This window comes from Onychomys torridus, chromosome 12 (assembly GCF_903995425.1).
Source record: "Onychomys torridus chromosome 12, mOncTor1.1, whole genome shotgun sequence".
NCBI classification, from domain to species: Eukaryota; Metazoa; Chordata; class Mammalia; order Rodentia; family Cricetidae; genus Onychomys; species Onychomys torridus.
Window position 1 is genome coordinate 38,055,120 of NC_050454.1, and position 26,375 is coordinate 38,081,494.

The window sequence follows — 26,375 nt, forward strand, 5'->3', positions numbered from 1 at the left end:
ACTTAGGAATAAAGTTGTTTTTTTTTTTCTTTACAATGAAAATATACATATATTTGAGTATACATGCCCCTTTTTCTCATTAAAATAAACATGTTTCATGAAATCCTGCTACACCCATGAGAGGCATCTGGATCTGAGGGGCTTCCAGGCGTTGCTTGGATGACAGAAGGGCCAGAGACCAGTATGTACATGGAGAGACCAAGTGTATACAAAATACTCAAAGTCGGACGTCTTTGAGTCTAAAGTGCATAGAGGTTGTTATTTTTAAAAATATTGTTGGAGAATTTATGTAAAAATAGAGTATTCTTTTCTTTCTAGTAAAACTTGGGGTTGAAAGCAGTGGCTGTCTCACGAAAGGGCAGGCTGTTGACCTGTGCAGGTCACCGTAGTGTCACTGAGTAGAGAAAAGTGGCAAAGGAGAAGCCCTGTTTGCTTTCTCTGAACCTTTGGTAGGTAGTCCTTTAGGAAGATATTAACTTTTATATGTAGGTGACAATACTCTTAATAGTGGTGACCTTAAGACATCTTGGTTAACACCAGGGTGTCAATTTATACATTTAGAGTTAGTAAAACAGTAAAGATTGGCCATACAGCAGAAAATACATTAGTATTAGTGCCTTCTGCCTCATACTGAGGCCCCTTCCTGGGGTCTGTTCATTAAAGAATATAAATACTTATGGGTGTTTGAGTTATACAAATTTCTATATAGAAACTCTAAGGCTTATTCAATACAGCAGCAGCTTAATACAAAAGCTAATTAAATGTGTCTTCAGGTGGTGCTAAAAAAAATTGCTCCTCTTCCTCCAGGAGTATGACAACCTGTAGGAGTTGTTTCCCTGTGCCTCACTCACACAGAGCACGATGCTAATAATACTAATGCAGGTGACAGCTTTGTCCAGGAACGCGCCATCAAGAATACGATTCATGTTTGGTGGGTAGGAGAGAAAATACAGATTTCGGGAAATTGGTCACCACAACTGGATCCATCAGTAAAAGAAATCATTACATTTTCTTCACAAGGACACTGCATAACCGGTGAGAATACTTTTAGCTTTTCCATGGAGCAGTAATTTTACTGCTTGGGAGGAAATTCTTTCTGTGAGCAGTGTGGACACACTTCCTTCCCATGCACATGGGGCAATAAGTTGGTGGAGACGTCTTTGTGGTTCTCACAAGATTTCAATGTCCCATTTCTGTGTTTCTTCTCCCTCCAGGGGCTGATTGACAATAACATGAGTCTTGTCGTAATAGTTTCCTCCTAAAATAGAAATCCCAAAAGATTAGCAGTTGCACAATCTCACAACCTTTTTATTATGTGCAAAGCAGTTTGAAATGGAAAAGTTTGAACAACATAGCCATTATTCACCTCAAATTGGACCTTACTGTCAAACTGAAAAATTAGAAAATATGACTGTAGATGCACAGTGCCCAACAATGCCATACAAAGTCTCCCTCGTAAACTAGCCAAGTGTCAGGTACTGTTTTTGTTTGTACAGAAACAGTGGCTGTGCCTAACAAAACTAAGGGCCTGGCAGAACTAGGTTAATTGATCCTGCCATAAATTTTAACTGAGGGCTTTAAAGTATCACAACAATTCAGTACAAAAGATGTTCTGGGAAAGAAACAGATGGCATCCTTTATTTTGTAGATTTTGGTGCTTCAGATTCAGAATTCCACCAGTTCATGAAGTTGCAAGTGAAGTTTTTACTATTCTAATGAAATTCAGAAAGCTATTTAGACTTCATTGTTGGATTTTGTTGTTCTCTGGCTGTGTGGCTCAGTTCATTAGTTCCTTCTTAGCACAACTTTAGTATCAGAGGCCCACCTTTAACATCCAGGACAAGTTCATCACTGAGATATGAGCTGATGGTTCCATTTCTGTTCAGTCTCCACTTCTGCCTGAACTGCCCATGTTCAGTCCACAAGGCTACCTTGGCTCCAGGTGTGTCCCGGCCACCAATCACATCAAGACATGTATCATTGGCCTACACAACAGTTAAGAAATAAAAGTACTGCATTTGCCAATAAAAATAGGGTACCTTTTCCTTAGGGTGATAATTATTTAAAGATAATTTCAATTTATCTTTAGAAGTCTTAATGGCTGATGGGAAAGAATAAGCACCAAAAATGAATTACCCATTTTTAAAAGGCCCTGCTTTGGTAAAGATCTGTTGAATTGGAATGTTAAATCCCTCTTGGCTTAAATGTATTCTAGGATGCTTGGTTTTCTGTTTTAAAATAACAAACCACTGTAGCAAAGATATTCAGATACAGTAAGCAGGTACTGGTGATAAAACAAAAACACTAATGTTTCTCTGAATTAGTGCTCTGTTCCCAGAGCATCAAGCATAATGAGGGAAAAGCTTGTATTTCATTTTTTAAGTATCTTTCATAAGTTTCTTCTACTACGTCTCCACTGTATCTCTGAAAAGAAAGGGTTTTAACATGGACTCACAGAGACAAATGATTTTATCTGAGTCATCAAATAAGGAACCCTTTTTCATAAAAGCATATTGTCTGATTTGGCTCCAGTGGACGGAATCATTTAGGTATATGTTAGCCTTGGTTCTTACGACTTTTTTTTCTTAAGCACTGAAACTGTACTTTCTAGATTAAGTTCATTTTCCCTATGATACAATGAACTTTTTCTAGGAAGCCAATGTTTTCAGCTGATGTGGCAGTGTTGTGGTTCAACGCGAATGCCAACACCATCTGAAAGCGTGATCTTTTACCTTGGATTTGAAGAGTCCTCGACAGTAGTGCCAGATCTGAGTGTCCTTCCCACTGTAGGGAGCGATGCACACGGACATGGTCCGTGCATCAGCCAAGTTCCCGGTGACTGTCAAATACTCATCCTGGGCTCGGTTCCTTATTCTGATGTACACTGCAGGCTACGAAAAGAGGAAAGCCATTTAAAGGGGGAAAAACCCTTAAACTTCCACACTGGAAAAGCCACTTTTCACTCATTTTTCACTCATTCCCTTTGGCTGGTATGTGTATATTATTTTCTACTGATAAATCCTTGAGTGCAATGTCTGTTAAACATTCTGTGAGGGTACAAGGTAATAGTTGCATCCACCAGAAATCAGTGTGGCAAGGCTGGGGCAGTGGACAGTTAAGGACTTGGTGAGTTTCGTCACATCTCAGATACACTGGGAGCGAGAGTAAAGGCCAGGTACTGTCCAACATGGATCTTCGTGACAGTACAGGAACAAGCATGGTGATCAGGCACAGTCTGGAGCAGTGATTAAATGGTCAACAGCTGGTAAACAAGGTCTTAAAAACACAGACAGCAAGGCCTTTTATCTTTCATCTTAGAAAGAAATAACTACTTTTGCATTCAAAAGTCAGACTGCACTCTTTTGTCTGGAAAATACATGACACAATAAATCTGAGACCATTAAGAATAATAGCTAATTATTTGCTTAGCTTTTGAATATACATCCTGCATGTGCTAAATGTTTTCTATGCCGCTAATTTTGTCAGAATAACCACAAACTTTCAGAGAAAACATCCATGGCTCCAGTTTTCTAAAGTTCACACAGATAGGGAGCCAGGTCTCTGGCAGTATGGCTCAGAGACCCGTACAGGAAAACAATCATGCCTGTGGTACTGTCTCCCCCTGTAAGTATGAAACAGTACAAGGGCACTGGAAGCAGCTCAACAGGAAGCATCCTGAATCCAAGGCCTCAGGTCCTAGAGATAAAGCCCACTCTCTGTGAGAGCTGGCATCCTAGATAGAACTCTGGCTGGGTAACACATGATCTTACTTAGAGTACTTTCATAGTTTCTAAACCAATGAATATTGCATTTTGAAACTTAAAACACATCAACCTGGTTGCATTTTGGTAAATTAATAATGTGTTTAGCATTTCTAAGGAACCTAACCATTTAAATTACCAAGGAGAATGGCAGGCCATAGAAGCCTGTGAACAAGAAATCTACCTGTCGAGTGTCCTACAAAATGAAGACTTCTACACTCACATTTGTAACCATCCTAGTAGGACAAGATAGCTTAGAAACCTATTTGGCCCTACCTTTAGCTTTTGGCTTCCTGAAAGAATTGAACTTTCCCCAGGAATCTCAGGCTGAGAGAACAGGAAAGCTGAAGCCCCTAGGAACTGTTTCTCAACAAGAGATCACACAGTTCTGACCACTTACCAGAACAGCCTTGATCAAAATAATGAGTCCACCATCAGCCGGGCTGGGGCACAAACCTTGACAAGGACTGCTTAATTACACATACCTCTAGCCCTCTATTTAAATCTATACCCTATCTTCAAGATAGTCTGGGTGGGTGGGATCCCTTATTTATTATGAACATGGTACACTGAACAAATCTCTGCCCCCACTTTTACTGTTTCCCAGGCTTTTACTCCAAGAACTCTGGCATCAGTAATTATAACTGTAATAGTGCACTGAAGTACCCACAACTCAGTGTTGTCTTCCACAGTAACAATTATTAATTCTTGAAGCATCAGTGAATTTTTATAGTTTCATTACCTTTGCACATGTAAAGAAACAGGTATGACCTTCAGATGACAGAACTCCACAGTTTTAATCAATTAGACCAAGCAAGGTACTAATTACCCTTATTACCATACGTAGTCTGACTCCCCTGTAATTACACTTAGTGACTTCTGGATTCCTAGCCTCAAAGGTGGATCATGTTTTAATTATTCCCTGGTTCCTCAACAAGGATATGAACTACAGCAGTACAATACCTGTACCAAAGTTACAATATAGTAAAAAACTAGTGTTTTCAAAACTGGATTCTTTTGTTGAGTTTCAAAGCTGTGGCCTGACTAAACAATGCAGAAAATAACGCATTATTTTGAAATTAATATAAAAAATTTGAAAGGTTAAAGGTAAGTCATGTTGCTAAAGATACCATATACTTTGGGCACAGAACTCGAAAGATCCAAAGTGGATTCGACCTGAAAGCTTCCTCCTCGAGGACAGCTTTCAGAGTACCGGAAGAGGCTATGCAAGCTGCCAAGGAGGGAAGCAATCGAAGTCCTACCCAGCTGTGATGCCTGTGAATCTCTGCAACGGATGGAGACCATCACAGAAAAATACAGCAAACAATGACAATAGCAAAAGACATGCTAAGTGTGTGTGTAACCAAATAAAAGGCCATGAGTTCAAGGGGGAGGAAGTGGGAAATGGAAGGAGGACAAGTGATCTACTTTAGCTAAAATTATGCAGAAAAAGCTTGCTTGTAAAATTAAGTTCTTCGAAAGCCATTCTTTATCAAGGGACCCTGAACAAATGGAAATGGTTCTCCTTGTCTAGTAGAGAGAAACCACTTAAAAATGAGATGATTGAGGATGTACTTCAATAGTAGAGGCTTACCATGCATGAGGCCTTTGGTCAGAACCCAGCATGGGAAGCCACAACAGGAGTATAATATCACACTAGCTACTACACTTTTTTTGGGAACATGGGACTCTTATTACTAGGTTGTCTTTAAAAGCCAAACTCTCTCTTTCCCTATGGTTGCTTAGTTGGATTACGCACTATCCCATAGACTGGGAGTGAGGAGGATCCTGTACTATTACTATACCAAGAAACCACTAATGTTTTGGTGTCCTTCAATAGAATAGCTCTGGCACTCAAGGAACATGGTTAATGTACTTTCAAAGTGTGTTGCCACAGTTTTAATACAAGCCCAATGTATGTCCATATGCTACTGATTGTTCGCAATGACGACAATAGCTTCACCAGTGAGGAACGTGAGGCACTAAGAAATAAAGTGACCAATCAAATCATAGCTGTTTGTAAGCAATGTGATTGTGAAGTGACAGAACCATAGAGTATCGAAGGAGATGGCAAGAAAAGACAATCTAGTTCATTATCCAACACTGAGGTTAGCAAATCTGCCTCAGCTCCTGTATCTATTAGACAGACTGCTCACTGCTTGGAGTTCCTAGTAGAGCTCAGCAAATGCTGCTCTTTGGAAAGATTCCGGGTGCTTAAGAGCTTACACTTGAGTCTGGGTTCACATCTTGATTCTAACTTGGGTTGCTTTTGTCAAACCACTGCCGTATCAGTCTTGATTTGTCAATGATAATCCCTACCTGAAAAGACTGTCAGAATCAACTTAAGCAGTGTTCTAAAGAGAACAGAGACAGATAGCTCATCCACTACCCGTCACACACCTGGCTTGACTTGGTGACATTACCGGGTCTATTTATTTAGTCTTATCAATAAAAACCAGGAGTCAGGTATTGGGGTAATAACCTGAAAGATCAGAAATGGAGCGGCAACAACCAGAGACTTCTTACCTCTCTTCCGAATCCTCAGACCAAAAAGGGGGCAATATTAAGTATGGGCCTTCAGGTGTTGTCTATTTTTGAGATGGTTTTTCACTTGCGTGGAATTTCACTGTTCTAGGGAAGCTGACTAGGAGACTCTCCTGCCCCCACTTCCTCTTGATGGAATTACCAATGTGCACCATCATGCCTGGTTTTTAATATGGGTGCTGGGGATCAAATGAGTTTGGCATGTTTAATCCACAACTGTAGCTAAGGACAGATCATGCCAGGCCAGTAACTAGCATTGCTTAGAGGACACTAAACACCATTCACTTATATATTCATCCTTTTATTGAACGAACAGTTCTGAGCCCTTGGTTACTCACCATTGTGACAGGTATCAGAGATAGAACAATAAGTAAAATAGGCACTGCAACCCCTCAAAAGTGGTTTCTAACAGAGTAAGAACAAGCCCAGTTCATCTGGACTGATGTGGTTATAAGCTACATACAATGTCTTGTAGGAAAAAAGTCTTTCAGGGTTTTAATTTAGACTGGAGAGACTGGGAAGGCATTTGGGAGGACCTGGCACATTGGATTGGAAGAATAGTTAAGTACTAGTTTGGCAAAGAATGAGAAAACATTCTAGATGGAGGACACAGCCATGTTATCAGGTTGGTTGGAAAAGCCCTCTGTCCTTGGGTGCATGTGAGTGAGGAGATGAGGCTTGGGAAGCAAGGAGGAGTCAGGTCCCACAAGGAAACACATACTGTATCCTAGTGCAGTGGGAAGCTTTGGAACATAAGACTGACAAGCAGTAGGTGTGTGATAAATACTACTTTAATTAACTTGCCAGGATTCAACCTGAAGATTACGTAAAGAAAAAATCCAAATGCAAAGAAAGTAAAACTCGTAATTAAAAATCATTTTTCTACTACAGAATTTATAGTTTTAACTTTTGTGAAAAAAATATGGCTGACGGAACTTTAGATTTAACACTAAAACCCAATGTTGACCTTAAATAAAATTTTATGAACTGGCTAAAATGTGTAAGATTCCTGCATAAGAATGAAACCTCCCCCTTGGTTACTAAGTGGGTGGTCAATATTTTAGATACTGTCATTTATGACAATTCTGCCAGAAAAATCAAGCTATTTAAGACGTTAGTTTTCTACTTCTTACCTGCTTTATAGGGCGGATGGAACCAATTGTTTTCCACCCACTGAATGCTGTCCAGTTTGGGATCTCATTAGGCACAAGGAGGATTTGCCTTCCCAAGAAATTGGGTCCTTCATAAGCTATCCATCTGCGAGAAAGCAAAAAAGAAAACCGTGGGACATTGCAAACAACAAAAGTAGCCTCTTACTAAAAACAACAGTTATACCATTGTGCTTTACAGCTTCGAGGTCTACAGATTTCAGAAGTATATAATCACACATTTCTTGAGGTCTAGAAGATAGCGACTGCACGTGGAGTCAGAATGAAATGTCCGGCTCTTGCACTTCCAAAATGAATGAGGTTCCCTCGACTCTGAAATCCTCTATTCCTTTGATAGAGCAAATCTCAAAGCATTTTAACACTTAAATACATATCTTGGCCTCCCACCGTTACTCAGGAGGAAACCTGCTTCTTCCTCGGCTTGTCACATGTGCTGGGGATTCTCCAGACAGCTGAAACCTCTCTAGACATTTCTTCTTTTACAGTAACTGCCCACAACTTCCCAAGGCCACCAAGGACTACTCACAGAGATTCCCGTTTACTCTTTAAAGATGGCTCCTGTGCAAATCTTCCCTAACACTGTTGTGTTCAGCCCTGGTTGTGTAAAAGTATTTAAAGGTGCTCAGGGCCTCGAGTGAGAACCAGGACATTACTTGTGCACAGTCATGTCCATTTCTTCCCAGGCTGGCTGTGGCTGCTTTTGAACCACTGTGACAGTTTCCTAAGTGTGAGACAGAAACTCCCTCTGGTCCTTGACAGAACAGTTTTCTGAGCCCTGTGTTCTAAACATTAGAAGTACCAGAAGAACCCAAAAATTTAAGGGAGACTCAAGGTCTCTGAGACACTTTGAAGACAGTGTGGAAGATGAGACTTGCTTCACACAGTACTCTGGAAGTACGGTATGTGCTATCCAGCACTCCAGCAGTCTACAACCAGGAGGTGAGGTAGAGAGCACCAATAGTACGAAAGAAAGTAGGCCTGTGCATCAGGGGGGAGTGTTCCCCAAAACAGGGTTCTCAAGGCTCGTGGTGTGGACCAGCATCCCCTAAGCATTCTGATCTCAGACTAGAACCTTCACAACCAAACAAACCTTTTCCTTCCAAGTTTTTAAAGTGCCGCAGTCATTTTGTTATAGTGGCAGGAAGCCGCTGCTGCGACAGCGGTGACGTCTGGCCTTTAGTTTTACAGAAGAAAATGTCTTTATCTCACAGAGGGGCATTGGCTAGTGCAGGAAAAGACACCAATTCCTATATAAAGTTGTAGGCAGGAGCGAGGAACTGAGGAAAGCCTGATTTATTAAACCCTAAAAGCTCGAATAGAGTCCTGACTCAGGCTGACTGCTGCAAAGAAAAGTCTCTTTTTCCCACAACTCAGATCAGGCTTAGCCAAATTAGGGGCAGATTGAGGCAGTGGGATAGACCGCCTCCCTTGACCTCTTACAGCTGCCTGAACAAATCCAATCACCCATGTGCAAAGGCAGCTCACGATGCCCAGAGATGCTGAGCCACCTCTCCAGTGTTTAACAAATGAATTCCCACACATGGAAAAGGTATGTGGGATCCCATTACCATCATGAACCCAAGATGCAATGGTGCACAACTTGTCATGGAATAGGTGGTTCAGCATGGATGGTATCCTGGAAACCCACTGTAGCCCAGGAAGGGCTTTAAACAGACCCACTGTCCTTGAATCTGTCCAGCAATTCTGCTAGGGAGATTTGTGAATAGTAGACAGATAAAAAGCTACCAAGAATATAGTGTCAAGATGAAATAACACACATTTTCTAGAAAGGAATAAAAATAGTATATCAAATATCAATTTAACTTAGATAAGTTAAAAAAACATGAAAATCTTATAGAGGGTTTTGAAATGCAACTCAAATGCTACTAGTTAACTGGAAAGTAATATTCTGGAATCCTATGCTAAGACAGCAAACCAATTAATTTTAATAAAGGCCAAACCATGAGAATTATTTTTCAGAGGAAAATTTAAATTGTTGTATGTGTGAATTATGTAAAAGCCATTTTGTAACAGTTGACTTAATTTTCTATCATCTTGACTTTCTTAATGATCACCCCATACATTTAAACAGTTAATTACCACACAATTTAAAAGCCATAAGCAGTAAAAAGCCATTTTTATATTAACTATCAACACATATGCATGTTTTCATAGTTGAGTTTTGGTTGAAAATCCAGCAGTCTAAGAGCAGGAGCTGGTTTCTGTGCCATACTTGCAGGGATGGGCAGAGGGAGATTTCCCAGGAGACAAAGCTTCAGCCACAGGGCTCTCAACCACCTCTTTTAAACAGAGATGCTCAAGTACTACCTAATTTGTACGCTAATAACAATGCTTTTTAAAGACTGTTTCCCAAAATGTAAACACACAAGGCTTGTGCAACCCAGCTCCACTCTGACTAGTAACAGAAATGAACAGAAACGTGGGTAGGCAGGATGCACCAACCAGTGTGGTCCCTTTGAAAATGAGCATGCCAGTAGGGACGGCTTTCAGATAAACACGCTGTCAGGTCAGGGTAAAATCAAACCATTTTAGTCTTTTAAATAGACACTTGCCTTACACGGGCAGTGCTATTCACAGTCAAAATCGATGATTTCGTGAAATTTCCCCTGAAGGGGAGGAAGTAAAGTTCAAGTAAGGAAAGCTACCTGGTGGAATTGCTTTATGATTAATGTCTCTGGGGTACCAGCCCTCCTCCCCAAAGGGTTCTTTGTCTCGGATCACCACATAGCATCATGTATTGGGCATGGCTCCACCTTCTCTTATTTAAACAGAAGCTACTACTCTATCAAGAGCAATAGGAACAGGAGCACCAGCAGGCTAACGCAGCAGCTCTATCCTAAATCAGTGACTAACCCAGACTGAGCCCCTCTCCCATACTCACAATCCACTCTTTATCCACACAGACTGGGTATAGAAGTGTAGGTCCTTGTTCAAAACAGAATTCACAGCATCTTCAAGATGTAACTCTCTTCCCTCACAGTGTTCCAGGGCAAAAAGGCTGATAGAAGGTTCTTCAAAAACCTAACACATACAAAAAGAGAAAAAGCATCATCACAGGCGGGGCACACCTGAAAGGAACCTAGTCTCAAACACATCCTCAAGAGAAAGGGCACTCTTCATTTAAAACACAGCTAGAATTGCACACAGAGGCAACTTTCTCACCGAAAGTAATTCATGTAGGACAGTAAAAGCAATGCTATTCTTTTTGCTCATTAGTATATGCATGATAGCTGAGAGACTTGAGAAATGAGATACCAAAACAAGGCCACACCCCTGTGTTGAGGCATTATTAACTAGCAGATAAGTTAGAAGAATTATAATAATAGTATAGTGCAACATATAGTACAAAAATAAACAAACAGGGCCTATGAGAGTACTGGGGAAAAGCAGGAAGGAGACTCGGTGACAAGGCATGGATGTGATGGCTCATGACTGAATGGATGTAACTCATTGAGAAGTGGGGAAGGTTGATCGAAGGTGCTTTGTGCAAACCAGACATGTGAAGGGTGGACAGGGGGGACACAGACATGCTTGGGTTTAGTTACAGAAGTAGCCAGCAGAACCAACCATCAAGAACACAAGTCCCACAGGAAAGGTGTTGATGTGCTCATGGACTGTCTCCACGTACCGAGACGTCACATGTCCTGCTGTGCTGACGGGCAAGAACAGACTGACTGCCAAGGCAGAGTCAAGGACTAAGACTGTGATGAAGCAATTGGATATAATGGAAGCAGTACCCAAGCAGCTGGAAGGAACTGTGGCTGGTCAAATATGTGTAAATACACGCTCTTAGCTTCAAGAAGGAAAAAGGCTTCAAAGTGGTTGGTAGGAGGTAACAGAACACATGTGCTGTAAAGTGAAAGGGGAAATACTGGAGGTGGAAGAGCTTGGGGAAGGGTAGAGGAGGGAATCAGGAGCAGGGTCAACTAAAACTAAGCATCAGGGAAAATGTCACAGGGACACCTGCCATTGTGTAAGCCAACTGAAACATTTTTAAGCAAGGAACTAAAACATCAAAACCAACTGGTTTGCTCCCAAGTGACCTGGATATATACTTGCAATGGAGGGAAGTGCCTTGTGAGTCAGCCATTCCAGAGGTGTTTGGGAAGGCAAAGGCATGGAAATCATTTAAATGTCCAACTTAAGAGGGGACTGGTTCAATAAATAAGGCAATTACTCAGAGGACTCCTAGGGAGTCGTAGAAAGAACGAGAAGTACTTTAGGGATCGGTCACCAAGACAAAGTTTGCAGAGTCTGGAAAGAGAGACAACAGAAAACAGCACATGTCACAGGACACCGGTTTATGGAAAAAGGAAAATTAAACATATAAACATGTACTTGTAGATGCATTAAGCTTTATCTAACAAACTACTGCCTTTTCTGAGACTGTCTAAGAATGCAAAGGCACAAGAGGAACAAAGGCTTTTACTAGATGCCTGTTGCGGATTTTTTATTTTGAACCCTGGTAATAATTTATTCAGCAACATATATTGGTAATTATTGTTAATGTATTTATGTATGTATGTGTTTTTGTGGGGTTTTCTTAATATGGCCAAAAGGACATTTATCTGGCAATAGCATGAATAAAGAATAGAGAGACAGGAAGTAACAGTGCCAATATACTGGTAGACTATGTGAGGTTAAACAGAAAGAGAACCAGACATGATGGGGGGCGCGTAATTTAGACACAAGGCAAAACCAGGAAAATTGGAGCAGTGATAACATAGGTATGCTAAGGCAAACAAATGGATACACAGGGAGGGGATGTGCAGAGGTGGTGGCTAAACTGGTAACGTTATCTGCCGCGCAATCCTAAGAACCTGAATCTGGATCCCCGGTACCCACACCAAAGCTGAGCCTGGTAGCATGCACTCGTAACCCGGGTGCTGGGGGAGTGGGGACAGAGAGATCACTGGAGCTAGTTGTGCCCAACCAGTCTAGACAACCGGTAAGTTCTGAGTTCGGTGATACCCTGTCTCAACAACAAGGTGGAAAGCGATAAAGGAAGGCACCTCACTCAACCGCTGGCCCCTACTGCCCACATAGGTGCATGCATACACACATCTTAAAAGAAAAGTAAAAATTGTGACTGGAAGTACTGGTGTGCATATTGTTATCTATAAGTAAATCTGTAGAAAAACCCTGCCCAAGACCTAGGAACATATCATTAGAATTGGAAGTCTCCATCCTAGACTAGGAGAAGGATAAATGAGAGAGAGAGAAAGAGAGAGACAGAGAGAGAGAGACAGAGAGACAGAGAGACAGAGAGAGAGAGAGAGAGACAGAGAGAGACAGAGAGACAGAGAGAGACAGAGATGTGGGACACATGCTGGACTCTGACAAGGACTGCAGAGAGAGGCCCTGGTACCTTTGCAAAGTCCAAGAAGCTGTATAATAACCAAAGCCCGAGTTGAGAGAAGAGACCAGGAGGAGGCAATCATTGTACCGACTGATATACAAGTGGGGACAGGTGGGGAGGGACGACAGACTGACCAGGAGAAGAGAGCCCTTCACACTACAAGACAATGCTGCTGGGTCAGAGACAGCAGTGAGGCTGTGTGGGCTGGCCAGTGAGGACATGATGGCGGCCTGATGAGAACTGTTTTACTGGTGTGTCACATGAGGAGAGAATCCAGGCCGAGGGCTGCGGAGTAAATGTCAACACAGTGCAGACAAGGTGGGTATATACATTCCTCTTTAGAAACAGTAATGTGGAGAACCAGCAGAGGGGTCTAGGAACTTGCTTATGGGCACCACAGAAAGTCCCAATGAACAGAAAGACTGAATGATGGAAGACAAGAGGGATGGCTGAGGGGAAGGAAGAGTAAGCAATTTAATCTCATGGTTCATATTACTTCAGAATCGCTTGCTAGATGGGTCCATGAGGGGATGGGCCTCACTGAAAGGGATGTACTATACTTCTGAAATACACTCTGCTTGGTCTGTATAATGTTACTTGTATGAATATGATTTCAAGGCTGCTATTGGTATTAGATAACCCACTGGGAGCACTACCCCGGAAACTCTTTCTCCTGTTCTCAGCATTCTTCAGTTCCTGTAGTCTCATCGATGTGGGTGCCTAAGCAAGCCCCAACACCACCAACAGACATGCTAACGTGGAAGGGGGGGAAAATCCCACAGGGCCTCAACGCTAGACATAGAGAATACATATTCTTACATTATGTGCCCAAGGGCCTAGAAAGCAAATCTTGCACCCTTTCCACGACTTTCTGTAGCAACAGAAGTAGTGTGTATCTGCCCCATCCAATATGGCTCTCCTGGAGGTATGTTGCTATTGAACACTTAGAGTATAGTTCATCTGACCAATGAACTAAGGCCATTTAATTACATTTCAACTTCAATGACCATGTGGCTAGCACATGGGATTAGACTGTGAAGAGCTGGGTAGCAGAAGACAGCAGAAGTCAGCAATCGCTTGCTGTGCAGAGACTGCAAACTGTAAGTGAACTGCCACCCAGATGCATCGGTCCTCCCTCCATGAACACCACTTACTGGCTTAGGAGGAGAAATTCATCACTAGTCACCAAGTTCTCAATTCTCTGGTTGCTTCCCCTGATATCTACAAACTAAAAATTAGTATTCCTATAGTTACATTAAAAAAAAAAGTGATTTAAAATGAGCTAATTAAAGTTCAAAAGAAACTTCTGGATTGATTGTTGAGACTTTTTCAATATCCTTATCTTTAAAGGTTTTTAAGAAGCATTTCAGCTGACCTCTGTCCACACATCTATTTGGTGAGCTATGATTTAGGGAGAAGGGCAGACAGACAGGCAAAGAGCCTGGAAAGGGTTCAGAACCAACCATCAGGAACCAACTATCCAGGAAAGAGTCTCTTATGCAAAAGGCGGCGGACAGTAAAAGTCTGATAGTTACGTAGTGAGATTTGTAACCCAGAAGGAAAAAGTTAAAAGCCTATGAGAGAATGTAATTTAAAATTCTATGCATTAGTCTAAGTAAAGCAGGGGTATCTATGTCCCTTGTCCTTTTCTTTTGTTTTTGTTTTTTTTGAGACAGGTTTTCTCTGTGTATGTAACACCCCTGGCTGTCCTAGAACTCACTCTGTAGACCAGGCTGGCCTCAAACTCACAGAGATCCATCTGCCTCTGTCTCCCAAGTGCTGGGATTAGAGGTGTGTACCACACAGCCCAGCCCTTCTACTTTTAAAGATACCTGCTAAGGCATTTTTGAAAAGGTTATCTTTAAGCTCAAACTCCATCAAATCTTTTGCTCTAGCAAGTCAACATCTTAGAAATTTATCTTTTTTGTTGTTTGGTTTTTTTGAGACAGGGTTTCTCTGTGTAGTTTTGGTGCCTGTCCTGGATCTTGCTCTATAGACCAGGCTAGCCTGGAACACACAGAGATCCGCCTGCCTCTGCCTCCCAAGTGCTGGGATTAAAGGTGTGTGCCACCGCCGCCCGACAGAAATTTAACTTCAAGAAGATGGAAAGTCTGAGGGCACAAAAATGATTTCTCTATTTGAAATGACATAGGGAAATTGAGGAAAACAGTACCAAATAACCGAGAGAATGTTTTAAAGGGTTTTTAACAGTTTATATGAATCAATAAAGAGTACTTGAAAAGAGAGCAAGTGGCAGCACAGTACAGCCTAGCAGCATTGACCAACAAAGCAAGGCGGGGAAATGACCCACTTCCCTTCTGACAGTCAAAGGGCATCATCTAGTCCAGCCTGACACACTTTTCACTTGAGAGCACCCATTGTTTCTAAACTCAAAGAGCCCTCTTCTAGAGGTCTGATATAGCAGGTAAGTCTATGTGTGAGTTATTAAGTTTTGGACCATTTCAATTTAAATATTTCCTTTATAAATATGTGTAAATGTATACTTAAAACTGATTCGTACATGTACTCAAAGCATTGGAAGACTTGGAAGGGTGACACGGTGCTGACTGGGAAATGATTTATGAGATTATGGAGGCAACTATTATTCGGAAAGAGTGTTCAAGAAATATTTTTTAAAAATCATCTATTTGCTGATGCATTTCCCAAATTTGACGATAGCAAGATACAAAAGTTAATAAGTACTCAACACTGAAGGATGGCAGAGTAATCTGTATTTTTTAAGAACAATAGAAACCACAAGAATTTAATTACAAATTGAGCTCTGTAAATGTCATGGCTCTGGTCCATGTTAAATTAGCGGAGAGCCAACCACTCAGGGCTAAAGGATCCTCTTGGGAGTGAGTAGTAACAAGACATTCCTGCCAGGTCAAGTCTAAGCCATGCAAAGTGGATACAGTTTCAAAGAGGAGTGTGGGGGCAGGTTATGAAAGAAAATGAATGAATAATTCATTTAAGTGAAAATTTAAATTAGAAAAAAAACCACCGTTCCTCCTTGTCCCAACAATTAATATATGCTGAGATAATAATAGTAATATTTACCATTGCTTAGTAAGTGCTTGTTTATTATTACTGCTCTAAGTGTCTAACTTGGTATATATATAAGTAAGTATACATTCATATTTCTGTGATAATGAGGGTCTAAAACCAATTTTCTCCCTAACTTATTTGGCAACAAATTTAACTTGAATAAACAAAGTATATTTATAATATTTATCCAGTCTATATCAATGCATAAATTTCATTCTAGAAACAGAAATTTGTTCAGTTACAGAATGCGTTCTGGAACCCTCAGACTATTTTCTTAAACACCATATATAAAGACTATAGATTCTTTTTTAAATGTGAAAACGTCCACATCCGGAACTACACTCACATTGGGGATATGGAACGGAATCCACATTTAACCTCTAAGGGTTACCTTTGATGCCCGTACTATTTTCATCCACACTCTGCCGCTGAGGGGTCAAGGCACAGGTCACAGAAGGGAAGGGAAGGGGCTGGCTTCTGAGTCCATGCCCAATGGCCTCAGAAGTTGTACTTCCAATCCCTGTGCTATTGCTCCAAAATGTTCTAGTGACAATCATTTTTATGATGCCCAACCCCAGCAGGCAGCAAGTGTGAGGTTACCTGAGGCATGGAGCTTGTCCATGCTCAGCCGGTGAACACCTAAGATCCCAACTTTCTACATACAAAGACACCTGCCCACTGTACCTGAAGGTCTGAGACCGAGGTGTATGGACTCTGCTAGAACTACAATCACATCATCAGACCTTCAGCGTAGGTGTGTAAGAAGCTTACGTCTCAGTGCTCATTTTAACTTCCGAAGAACCAACATGGGACATACTTTGATACTGTATACTCCAGTTCTTTAAGTTTCAAATCACTGTTTCCAAGGAAAATGTGCTGACTGGCACCCAAGGCTTACTAACTGGTGAGGCTGGAAACACAACATTTTTACTTAGAAAGTATTAGTTACACACGGACAAGAGTTCTATCCATACAGCACAACAACGTAAGCTCCCCAAATATTTGCCCAATGATCCAGTTTAAAAGGAGGTACAACCAAACTAACTTAGTGACGTGAACTATAACATGTGGCCTAAACACCAGTCACTTCCAAAGAAATGCCAAACTACTGGGAAAAGCTACATGAAATGACAATAATCGAACAGAAGGCTCATAAACCTTTAAACGGACTCTAATATGATATCCTCTGGGCTACAAAAGTCTATGAACACCTTCAACCTAGCAAGTCCTAATTTTGGATGAACACGAATCAACCATTGTCTGTGGCTGCGACCCCCCATCACTCGGCACTGCACTAACGAGCTGAAGCACCAGCTCATTTCATCCTCACATCAAGCAGCTCAGAGAGTGGAGACCTAGAGAAAAACCACACACTTGGGTCCATTCAGGTAAGTGTCAGTGGTGGAGGTGGAGCCAAGAGCTAGCCGAGACAGACGTCTACAGTCACCCTTCCTACAGAGCCCTCTGCACTATCTTAGAAAAATAAGCCTCACTATTTCATGTCAGCATCCCCCTTTTCAGATAAGTTATACTTCATTTCAAAAAGAGCAAATAACATGACCATCCATCCAAGGTCCAAAAAGTATGATCTTGATTTTCCATTTGTATTTTTCTAACTTTCATTGGCAAATAGCATACGTATGTATTAGGTTCACTGTATGTGCAATGTAAGATGATCAAATCAGTGCTACTAGTATTTAATCTTCCTTGAATATGAAACGCTTCTCATTTTTTCATTCAACATATAATGACGTATTTAAAAATATACAACATTTTCAATAATAGAAAATATTTATTAAATAGTATGTCAAGTTGGGTGACATGAATACCAGGAAATAGTAGTAAAATTCTAAGAGAGTCTGTTAGCATTTAGCCACTCAATGCGCTCACATATTACATTTAAACCCTTATATTCTTCTAAATTTCATTTGTTTAAAATTAGTAAAAGGCTAACTAAAATTAGAGATTACTTGTAGCCATCCTCCCCCCCCCCCCCCATCCCTGCTTCCTCCATTTACCTAGATTTCTGGTATTTAATGCTTGGCCAACATTAGAGAGTTCAATATACAAAATTTTGTATCAAAAACTTAAGTAAATGAAATGTATTGAGTATACCTAAACTTAAACTCCAAGTTCCTGCTTCTCCTGCCTGTGGTGTTTGGAACTCCACTCTACATGCACACAGCTGCCTGCTGCTAATGCTATGCTGTACATTTTGTCGTATTTGAATGTGCTCCTGTTTCCTCTCTCAGTATTACGACACACACCTTCATACTGCCCCCACTGTAACTGCACCTTTTCCCCTAGCTGCACGTGAATAACCACATTCATCTGCAGGCCTCCAGGACGGTAAGGCAATGAACCCCTGTCCACCAACGACATCTTCAATAATTCTGCAGTTAAACCAAATTTTGCTACTGTCACATTTTTAAGTGCTTATATTTAAAGTGAGGTAATAGTGTCTCATTACTGTTCCAATTTGTATTCCTGTGATCATCCTTGAGGTTTAATCTTTTGCATGCCCTAAGTCATGTTCTCCTTGTCTATGAATGGTGGATTTATAACCTCTCTTGACTTTTTCACTTCCTTTGAAGAGCTCTCCTTGTATTCTATACACAAAAGCTTTACAAGTTAATACTGCAAGCCTATTCTTTCAATTTGTAGATTACTGTGGCAGGCTGAGCAACTGATGCCTGACCATCCACAACATAAAAATATCATCATCCTAATGTGGGAGTCAGTGAATACAGCAAAGGGGACTTTACAGACATGACTTAAGGATCTTAATCTGGATTACTGAGGTAATCCGAAGTATAATCACAAAGTACATAAAGCAAGGCAGGTCAGAGTTAAGCCATGGGAAGCAGAAACACTTCAGAGACCAGCATGGCCGTAGTGAAGGAAAGCTGGTAGCCTCTAGAAGAGGTAAAGCAATGTTTTCACCTAGAGATTTACAGAAGAAAATCGATCTGCACCTTAATTTTACCCCAGTGAGACCATTTCAAACTTCTATCCTCTAGGATTGCAGGACAGTGAACTCCTGCTAAGTGACCACATTTTCAGTAATTCATCATGGCAGTGCTGTTTCTGGATCCCTACCAACACTCGTGCTGAAATGTAATTTTCATCATGAAGTATAAAGAAAATAAACTCACCACAGTACAGGCGTTTGGAAGAGAGACCTTCAGGAGGTAACTAAGGTTAAATGAGGCCATAGGAGTGGTGACTGAATCCAGGAAGAGTGTTCTTTATTGGACAGATTATGGCTAGGGAGCTCAGTTCCTCACCCAATGTGCACAACCCCCACCTCACTCCTGCTGCCTGAGGACTCTGCAGCCCCCACGAGCCAGAGGGATATCACCAGAGGTAGCTGTATCTTACACTTTCCATATTCCTCAATCATAAGCTAACCAAGTATTTTTTCTTTGTACATTATCAAGCCTGTGGTATTCACTCACAGCAATCCAGATGACAACAAGTGACATAACCTCATGTTTGCCTTTTCCCATTTTCTTACTAATTCTGGCTTTCTGTGTCTAAAGATGTCCATCCTGCTCTGGTGTTGCTGTATTTGCGATAAATTTCCTGTATGTGCTTCTAGTTCGTAAATTTTGCTTTCCATGTGTAGGCTGTTTTTAGAGTGAAAGACTATAGTTACTGTTTGTTTTTATGTGAGAGCCAATTGTCTCCATAACATTTAGTGATATTCCATACACTGTGTACTAAACAGAATACTTTGCCTTAATTCCTAATTAAGACATATGTGTCATCAAAGTCATAATTCTGTTCCAACTTCTCCTACAGGCTTTTGTTACCATGTCTCCTTGGCTTTTCTGCTTATAGTTGTCCAAATAAGAATTATTACTTCACCAAGCCAAACTCTTGATGCCATGCCACCACGGAGACACTGGAGAAGTCAGGAGCAGACTTCTGCTCCCATGGTAATGTAGCAACAGGCTACCCAACAAGACACGGGGCCAACAATGACTTGTCTCAGCTCGGCAGCCTGGACCTCACACTCACCTCCTCTAAGAGCCAATAACTGCTCAGGTGTCCTTGTCTCATGTCCCTGCCCATTATTCTTAAAATAGCCTGTTCAGCTTTGAAGTGCTTCATCAACAGACGGCAGTGGCAAGTGACTTTCCCCATCACCCTTCAACTTTCAAAGCTACACGGAGCATTTTTAGAGGATAAGATCCAAGCCCACGATAAACCCAAACTACAGTTCTCGTAATGGAACAAACTGGGGAACAAGAATGGACTGTATACACGCATGGCCTGTTTATATTTGGTAGGACTGGATCCTCTGCCCAATTATTAAATAAACAGAGTCCTGATTTTTATGGCCCTGGGCTAAGCAGCAGGGGACTATAGGCCACTGTCTTAGTTAGGGTTTTTATTTCTGTGAAGAGACACCATGACTATAGCAACTCTTAAAGAGGAAAACATTTCATTGAGCGGGCAGCTTACAGTTCCAGAGGCTCGGTGCATTATCATCATGGTGGGGAGCATGGTGGCGTACAGGCAGACATGGTGCCGGAGGAGGAGCTGAGAGTCCTATATCTTGCAGGCAAAAGGAAGTCAACTGAGACACTGGGCAATGTCCTGAGCATAGGAAACCTCAAGGCCTACTGCCAGAGTGACACACTTCCTCCAACAAGGCCACACCCACTCCAGCAAAGCCACATCTCCTAATAGTGCCACTCCCTATGAGCTCATGGGTGTCAATTACATTCAAACTACCAATGTCACACAATTCAAAACCAACTTAATGATCTGTACCTTATCCATGGTGACTACAGTTCAGTAGCTGCGATTAATGGTATTGATATTTAAAAACAACAACAAATCCCAAAATAAACAAAAAACTAGCAGTGTAGAGAATGACCATTTAGGGCAGAAAAACTGCCTTGTGATAGGTTTTTTGTTGATGTTGTTGCTATGAAAGTGTGTATATGCGTGTGTTTTTTTGTCAACTGACAAACACAGCTAGAATCATCTAGGAAGAGGGAGCCTCAATTGAAAATATACCTTCATAGGACTGGCCTGTAGGCAAGTCTATAGGACATTTTCTTGATTAAACATTGACATGGGAGGGCCTCGGCCACCATGTGTGGTGCCACCCCTTAGACATGGGCTCCAGAACTTAAGAAGGAAGGCTGAGCAACACCACGAGATGGAAGCCAGTAAGCATCATTCCTCCATGGCCTCTGCTTCTGTTCCTGCCTCCAGATTCTTGCCTTGGGTTCCTTTCTTGATTCCCCTCAATAATGTGTGATGTGAGAGTTTTTTGTTGAAATAAACTGTTTCCTCCCCAAGTTGCTTTTGGCTGTGGTGTTTTGGAACAGTAATAAAAAGCAAACTAAGACATGCTTCAGACATAAGGTCACCTCTGGTTATGTAATTTAGATTCTAAAACATGCATTTGTTTCCACAAAACAGCACAAAATGGAAAAACGGTAACGGGCACTGGCAGGGAGCAAGGGGAGAGCTTCGTGAAGGAGACCTGAGACTAGACCGTACCAGAAGGTAGTACAAAAGATGCTCAGAGGGAGAAAGTTAACCGGGCTTCACAGTGGTCCTGGGAAGAAAGGGCCAATCTCTGGAGTTGGTTAAGGGGAGGGAAATGAGTGAAGGGGAGGGAAGAGAGAAAAAATACTATATCATATATATCATCTCCAGTACTCCTCTGCTGATGAGATGTTTGAAATCACAAAGTAGTTCGGTCAACAAGAGACTGTAGTACTAGCAGGCACAGAGAGTAATGACGACGGACTTCACAGCAGAACTGGGGGACGAAAGAGCAAATCTAAGAGGGGAACGGGATGCCACAGCACTTCCGCCCAGGATGTACTCGGAACCTCTCGGAGGTGCTAGGGACCACAAACTGCTGCCGATGCTACAGACTTGGAATTGGCTACACTGGCTGAGGTGAGAAGTGGAGTTATCACAACAGAAGCCCCCGGGGAAGACAGAAAGTGGCCACGGATAGGTATCTGGGAAACACTCTGAGGGCGTAGTGCAGGAGGAAGAGGCCGTCGGCATCGCATGACAAGTTCACTATATTATCTAATTCTCTCTTGTCTTTTATTTAGTGCTTACTAAAAAATCTGCTACATGATAGGTGCACAGTAATTAAGTTAAATGGATAAATGTAAAATGAATATTCAATAACATCAGTATTCGTCAGTATTCTTAATATTTCTACAAAGAATTCAATCACTTTCATCGTTTCCCTCCAATCAAAGCAGAACGGAAGACCTTTCAACTTTCTTTTCCCAAATTACTAATTACAAATTACAGGTGTGCTTTCCATTCCCAGAGCCTGCATGCACAGCATCAGCACCGTGCATGGCCTTCCTGTCATCAGGTTTCTCTTTTGCACCCAGTACAATCCTTTCTAAATATAGAAGGCTATGGTTTCAGCAACCGCTTAAGCTTCTTTAAACTTAACAGTTGATCTCTTTCATCTTAGAAAACATATGGTAACCATCACCAAGCACATCCACCAAGCGCATCATCACAGAGAAACTGGCTCTGAGGTGGCTTGAAACATATACTAAGGAACACAATTACACCTCAAGATCTGGATGAAACCACTGGACCTCAGTTCACTTTCCCAACACCACCTGCTCTGCCATTACTTTTCTCAGATACCAACCTAAAACTAATGGATTTCCCACAGTAAATCTTACAAGAAATCTAAGAGGGAATTAGGACCATATTCTATCATGTACTATGCTCTTCATTTGACAGGTCACCAGACCTCTAGGCTTACTAAAACATACCAACAATCCTTTTCTTCTTCTTAAAAGGGAAACTGACTCTGTGATGAGGGCAGAGCAAGAATATATGGAGGATTTTTAAATTTCCCCATCTCATTGCCAAAGCTCTGACAATAGAGACAACCTGAGTTCCTGCGGGTATGGTGGACTGTTTGAATATGATCTTGTCAACTTAACCACTACTGGGGGAGGAGGAGAAAAGCCAGTTCTCCCATCTCATTGTTGAGTCTTAGTCTTAAAATGCTTTAGCAATGGCACAGAACAGAAGCAGACACACGATGGCTCATCTGTCCGCAAGCATCTTGTGAGACTCTGTGGTTGGTTCTTATTTTTTCCCATCTTCCACTGTCATGAACAGTCATATCCCTTGATCAAAGGTGATCCAGTCAACCTTGCCCACCAATAAGACACGTAACACATTCACAATCAATGCTCAGTCTGAAATGGAAGCCACTAAACCGTTCTGTGGTTGCTGAGATACACACGGAAAAAAAAAATCTATAAACACCTGTATTAAAAAGTACTAAGATTAGCCTGGCAGTGGTGGCACATGCCTTTAATCCCAGCACTGGGGAGACAGAGGGAGGTGGATCTCTCAGTTCAAGGCCAGCTTGGTCTACAGCATGAGTTCTAGGAAAGGCTCCAAAACTACACAGAGGAACCCTATTTTGAAAAAAAATATTTTTTAGAAAAGTACTATGATTCTGGGGCTTCTGTGAAAGTTAATATACAGTATTCCCTCTAACCATATGAAAACTAGGGAGGGATGGACAGAATTCTTTTTCATGCCTGCTATATTTATTATTAGTAAATTTATTTATGCTAGAACTAAAAGCTGTTAAAAGGTTTGAAAAATACTTGTTGAATCTGGTTTCTTTCTGAGGTGTTAACAGAGACCCAGATAAATTAAGAGACTGTCCTAGATCACACTAGTGGGAACCAAATTAAAAACAAAGTGGAAACAAGTTAAGGAAGCTCCTTTCACTGTGAAGTTATTATAATACCACATACAGATCATATACCCCGGGACCTCGAGACGGTAACATCCACCTTTACAGACAGAAATGAGCCTGGATAAAACTGTCATTTGTAGGACATGCTGATCCCATATGAAGATGAAGTCTTAAGACTCTTCAGTATGATACCATATGGTACCAAGCACTAAGTCTTAATACATCTATGAAACTGTAGTCAATACCCTTGTGACCTGGAGCGCTCATCACCCAACGCTAAGCCAATGGACTACCTTACATGTAAACTCACCACAGCCAGACAGGAACATTTCCTACAGTGTATATGGAATCACACTGGGCTGTGGCACAGGCACATATATAAAAAGGACTATTATCCTAAGACCACAGTGGAGGGACAATGAAAGCAGATGGGATGGGGAAACAGAGGATCTGGGTCTAGGACTGTCCAGGGAAAGGAGACATGGACATGTGCTTGAGACCTGGAGAGACAGCTTCTTTTCAGGGAACGGTAGCCTAGGTACACTAAATCAGCTTCCCAAGTTCTTCCTGATGGGCAGAAAATGTCCTGCACACACCTTTTAAGCATTCCAGTCCTTAGGATCTACTTCTGTATAGAGTCCCTAAAATTTAGTTGATCTAGTTTACCAAATTAATCTTGCAAAAACCTTTTTAATAAAGTGTTTGCATAGTTAGGACATGTTTTGTTTTCTGAGTTAATTAACACCAAGCATTACCTCTATTGATGTGACCAGTGGGATTTCCTTTCCAAATAAAATCCCTTTCCCTGTAAATATGGATGGCTTTCCAACACGTTTTCAATGCCATCAAAACCTGTATGGCCATATCATTTTTTGTCTCTGTGCCTCTTACCATTTTTGTGGCATACGGGAAGCATTAGGAGCCACCTATTCTTTTGAATTAGTGTCCATTGGGCAAGTGAGAGACATCAAGAAGTCTATTTCTATTCTCATTCCTCAGCCAAGATGCTATTCTTAGCCTGATACCAAGAATACTCTCTCCAGGAATGCCTTGTGAAACAAGATGACTCAGCTAAGGTTCAGATCAAAGGAGCTGAGCATGGGCATTATCCTGGAGTCAGCTCTGGCTGTCTGTCACTCCCACTATTATCAAGAGCTCTTCACCAGCTCTGTGTATGTCTCAAGCTTTGACTAGACATGTCCTTAGAGAAACATCTTAATAAGGACCTTGAAGTATCCTGGACTCTCATCACTTCTGTTCACAGACTCTAGAGAACAGAAGCCCAGACCTGATAGCCCAGAATGCTGATTCTGGTTTTATGATGCTTAAATTTCTGAAGACATCTGTGGCAAAGGATTTATTTACTCTACAAGCATGGGCCTTCATGGGGACACAGATAATTCTGAACAGAATAGATAATAAAGTTCCAGCTTCCCAAATCCAAGTTTAAAGTCAACGCCAATGGTGCTCCATGTCTTGATATACCCTGGAAACCCGAGTAGCAAATTATCCTATGACTCAATTACAATGTAAAGGTATCAATTACAATGTAAAGGTAACCACACTATCCTTTTTTATAATTAAGCAGCTATAACAATTTGAGCATTTCATTTAATACTTCAGTGGCTTTATAGAGTCAGTTTTATTGTTCTTGTTAATAGTCAACCCATGAGAAATTGCCAATTCCAATCAAGCTGAAGAAAGGTACCAAACTGAGATTTAAACACAAGTCTATATTACTCCAATGCTTGAAGATTACATTCCTCCAAATCACCTTGGCTGGATTTCATGAGTGAACCTCAATTTCCTAACAACACATAATCAAACTACTCCTGTTGTGACAGTTTGGCATTTCCCATTGTAATATTATAAACTATTCTTCAAAGAGCTATGCCTTTCATGTACGTTATTGTACCTATGACTTTAAGGATCCGGTGAGGGAGGTATGATCACTGTTGCCTCCTTTGCAGACTAGCATGCTCAAGTTCAGAGAGACAACAAATTTGCCTGGAGTTACAGAGCCAGGAAGTGGCGCAACAGGATTCAAACCCTTGTCCTAATGCATGCGCCCCCAGGTCCTTACACAGCCATGTCTCATAACCACGAGTTCAGCAGATTACTCACATAGTCAATGGGCTTGAGAGCTCTGACTCTAGCCGACGGGCAGCCACAGGAAGTAAGGTCAACGTAGAGGCCTTCTTCCAATATACACTGATGATAGAAAACATCTTCTTGGTAGTACAGGAGCCAGCTAGAAAGCAAGCGGTAAGACACTCAAATCACATTCTGTCCTCAAGGTTGTCCTGTCACCAGCCAGAGAAACTAAGGTACAGAAGTCATGATGGTGTGGCCAGTTCTGGTCAATAAACAGTGACTATTCTTGCTTACTTTCTGTTTACTAAGCCTCAGGCATCGGTCACAGACAAGATTTCACGGTGTCCTCAATAACTGCTTAAGTTGAAGATATAAGTTCATTTCTACAACCAACAAACTATAGCAAGGTTTATAAAAGGTAAGGTGATTTTCCAAGGATACACCAATTAAATGGCAGAACTGAAACGTAAAATAAAAAGACATCTGCTTTACACTAAAGACATTTGTAAATTTAGTACCTTCAAGTAAAAAACCCCAGGATCAAATTATGGTGATTATTAATCAAAGGAACTAAGTTTTTTTGGGGGGATAAGTTTTAATATGAGAGCAGCTAATGCTATAAGCCTGGAGGAGGAGGAGGT

At 41.4% G+C, this 26,375-nt stretch overlaps 1 protein-coding gene across 1 annotated transcript in view; it reads right to left on the reverse strand.

Moving 5' to 3' along the window:
* Positions 1–50: 50 nt before the first annotated feature.
* Crybg3 (crystallin beta-gamma domain containing 3) overlaps positions 51–26,375 on the reverse strand; it is a 107,928-nt gene continuing 81,603 nt past the window's right edge. Inside the window, exons 17-22 of the mRNA XM_036203484.1 lie at positions 25,765–25,891; positions 10,377–10,516; positions 7,439–7,562; positions 2,733–2,891; positions 1,826–1,985; positions 51–1,258 (exon numbers count right to left, since the gene is read on the reverse strand). Coding sequence (XP_036059377.1) covers positions 1,170–1,258; positions 1,826–1,985; positions 2,733–2,891; positions 7,439–7,562; positions 10,377–10,516; positions 25,765–25,891 — 799 coding nt within the window. The 3' untranslated portion in view covers positions 51–1,169. The remainder of the gene's footprint in view (positions 1,259–1,825; positions 1,986–2,732; positions 2,892–7,438; positions 7,563–10,376; positions 10,517–25,764; positions 25,892–26,375) is intronic.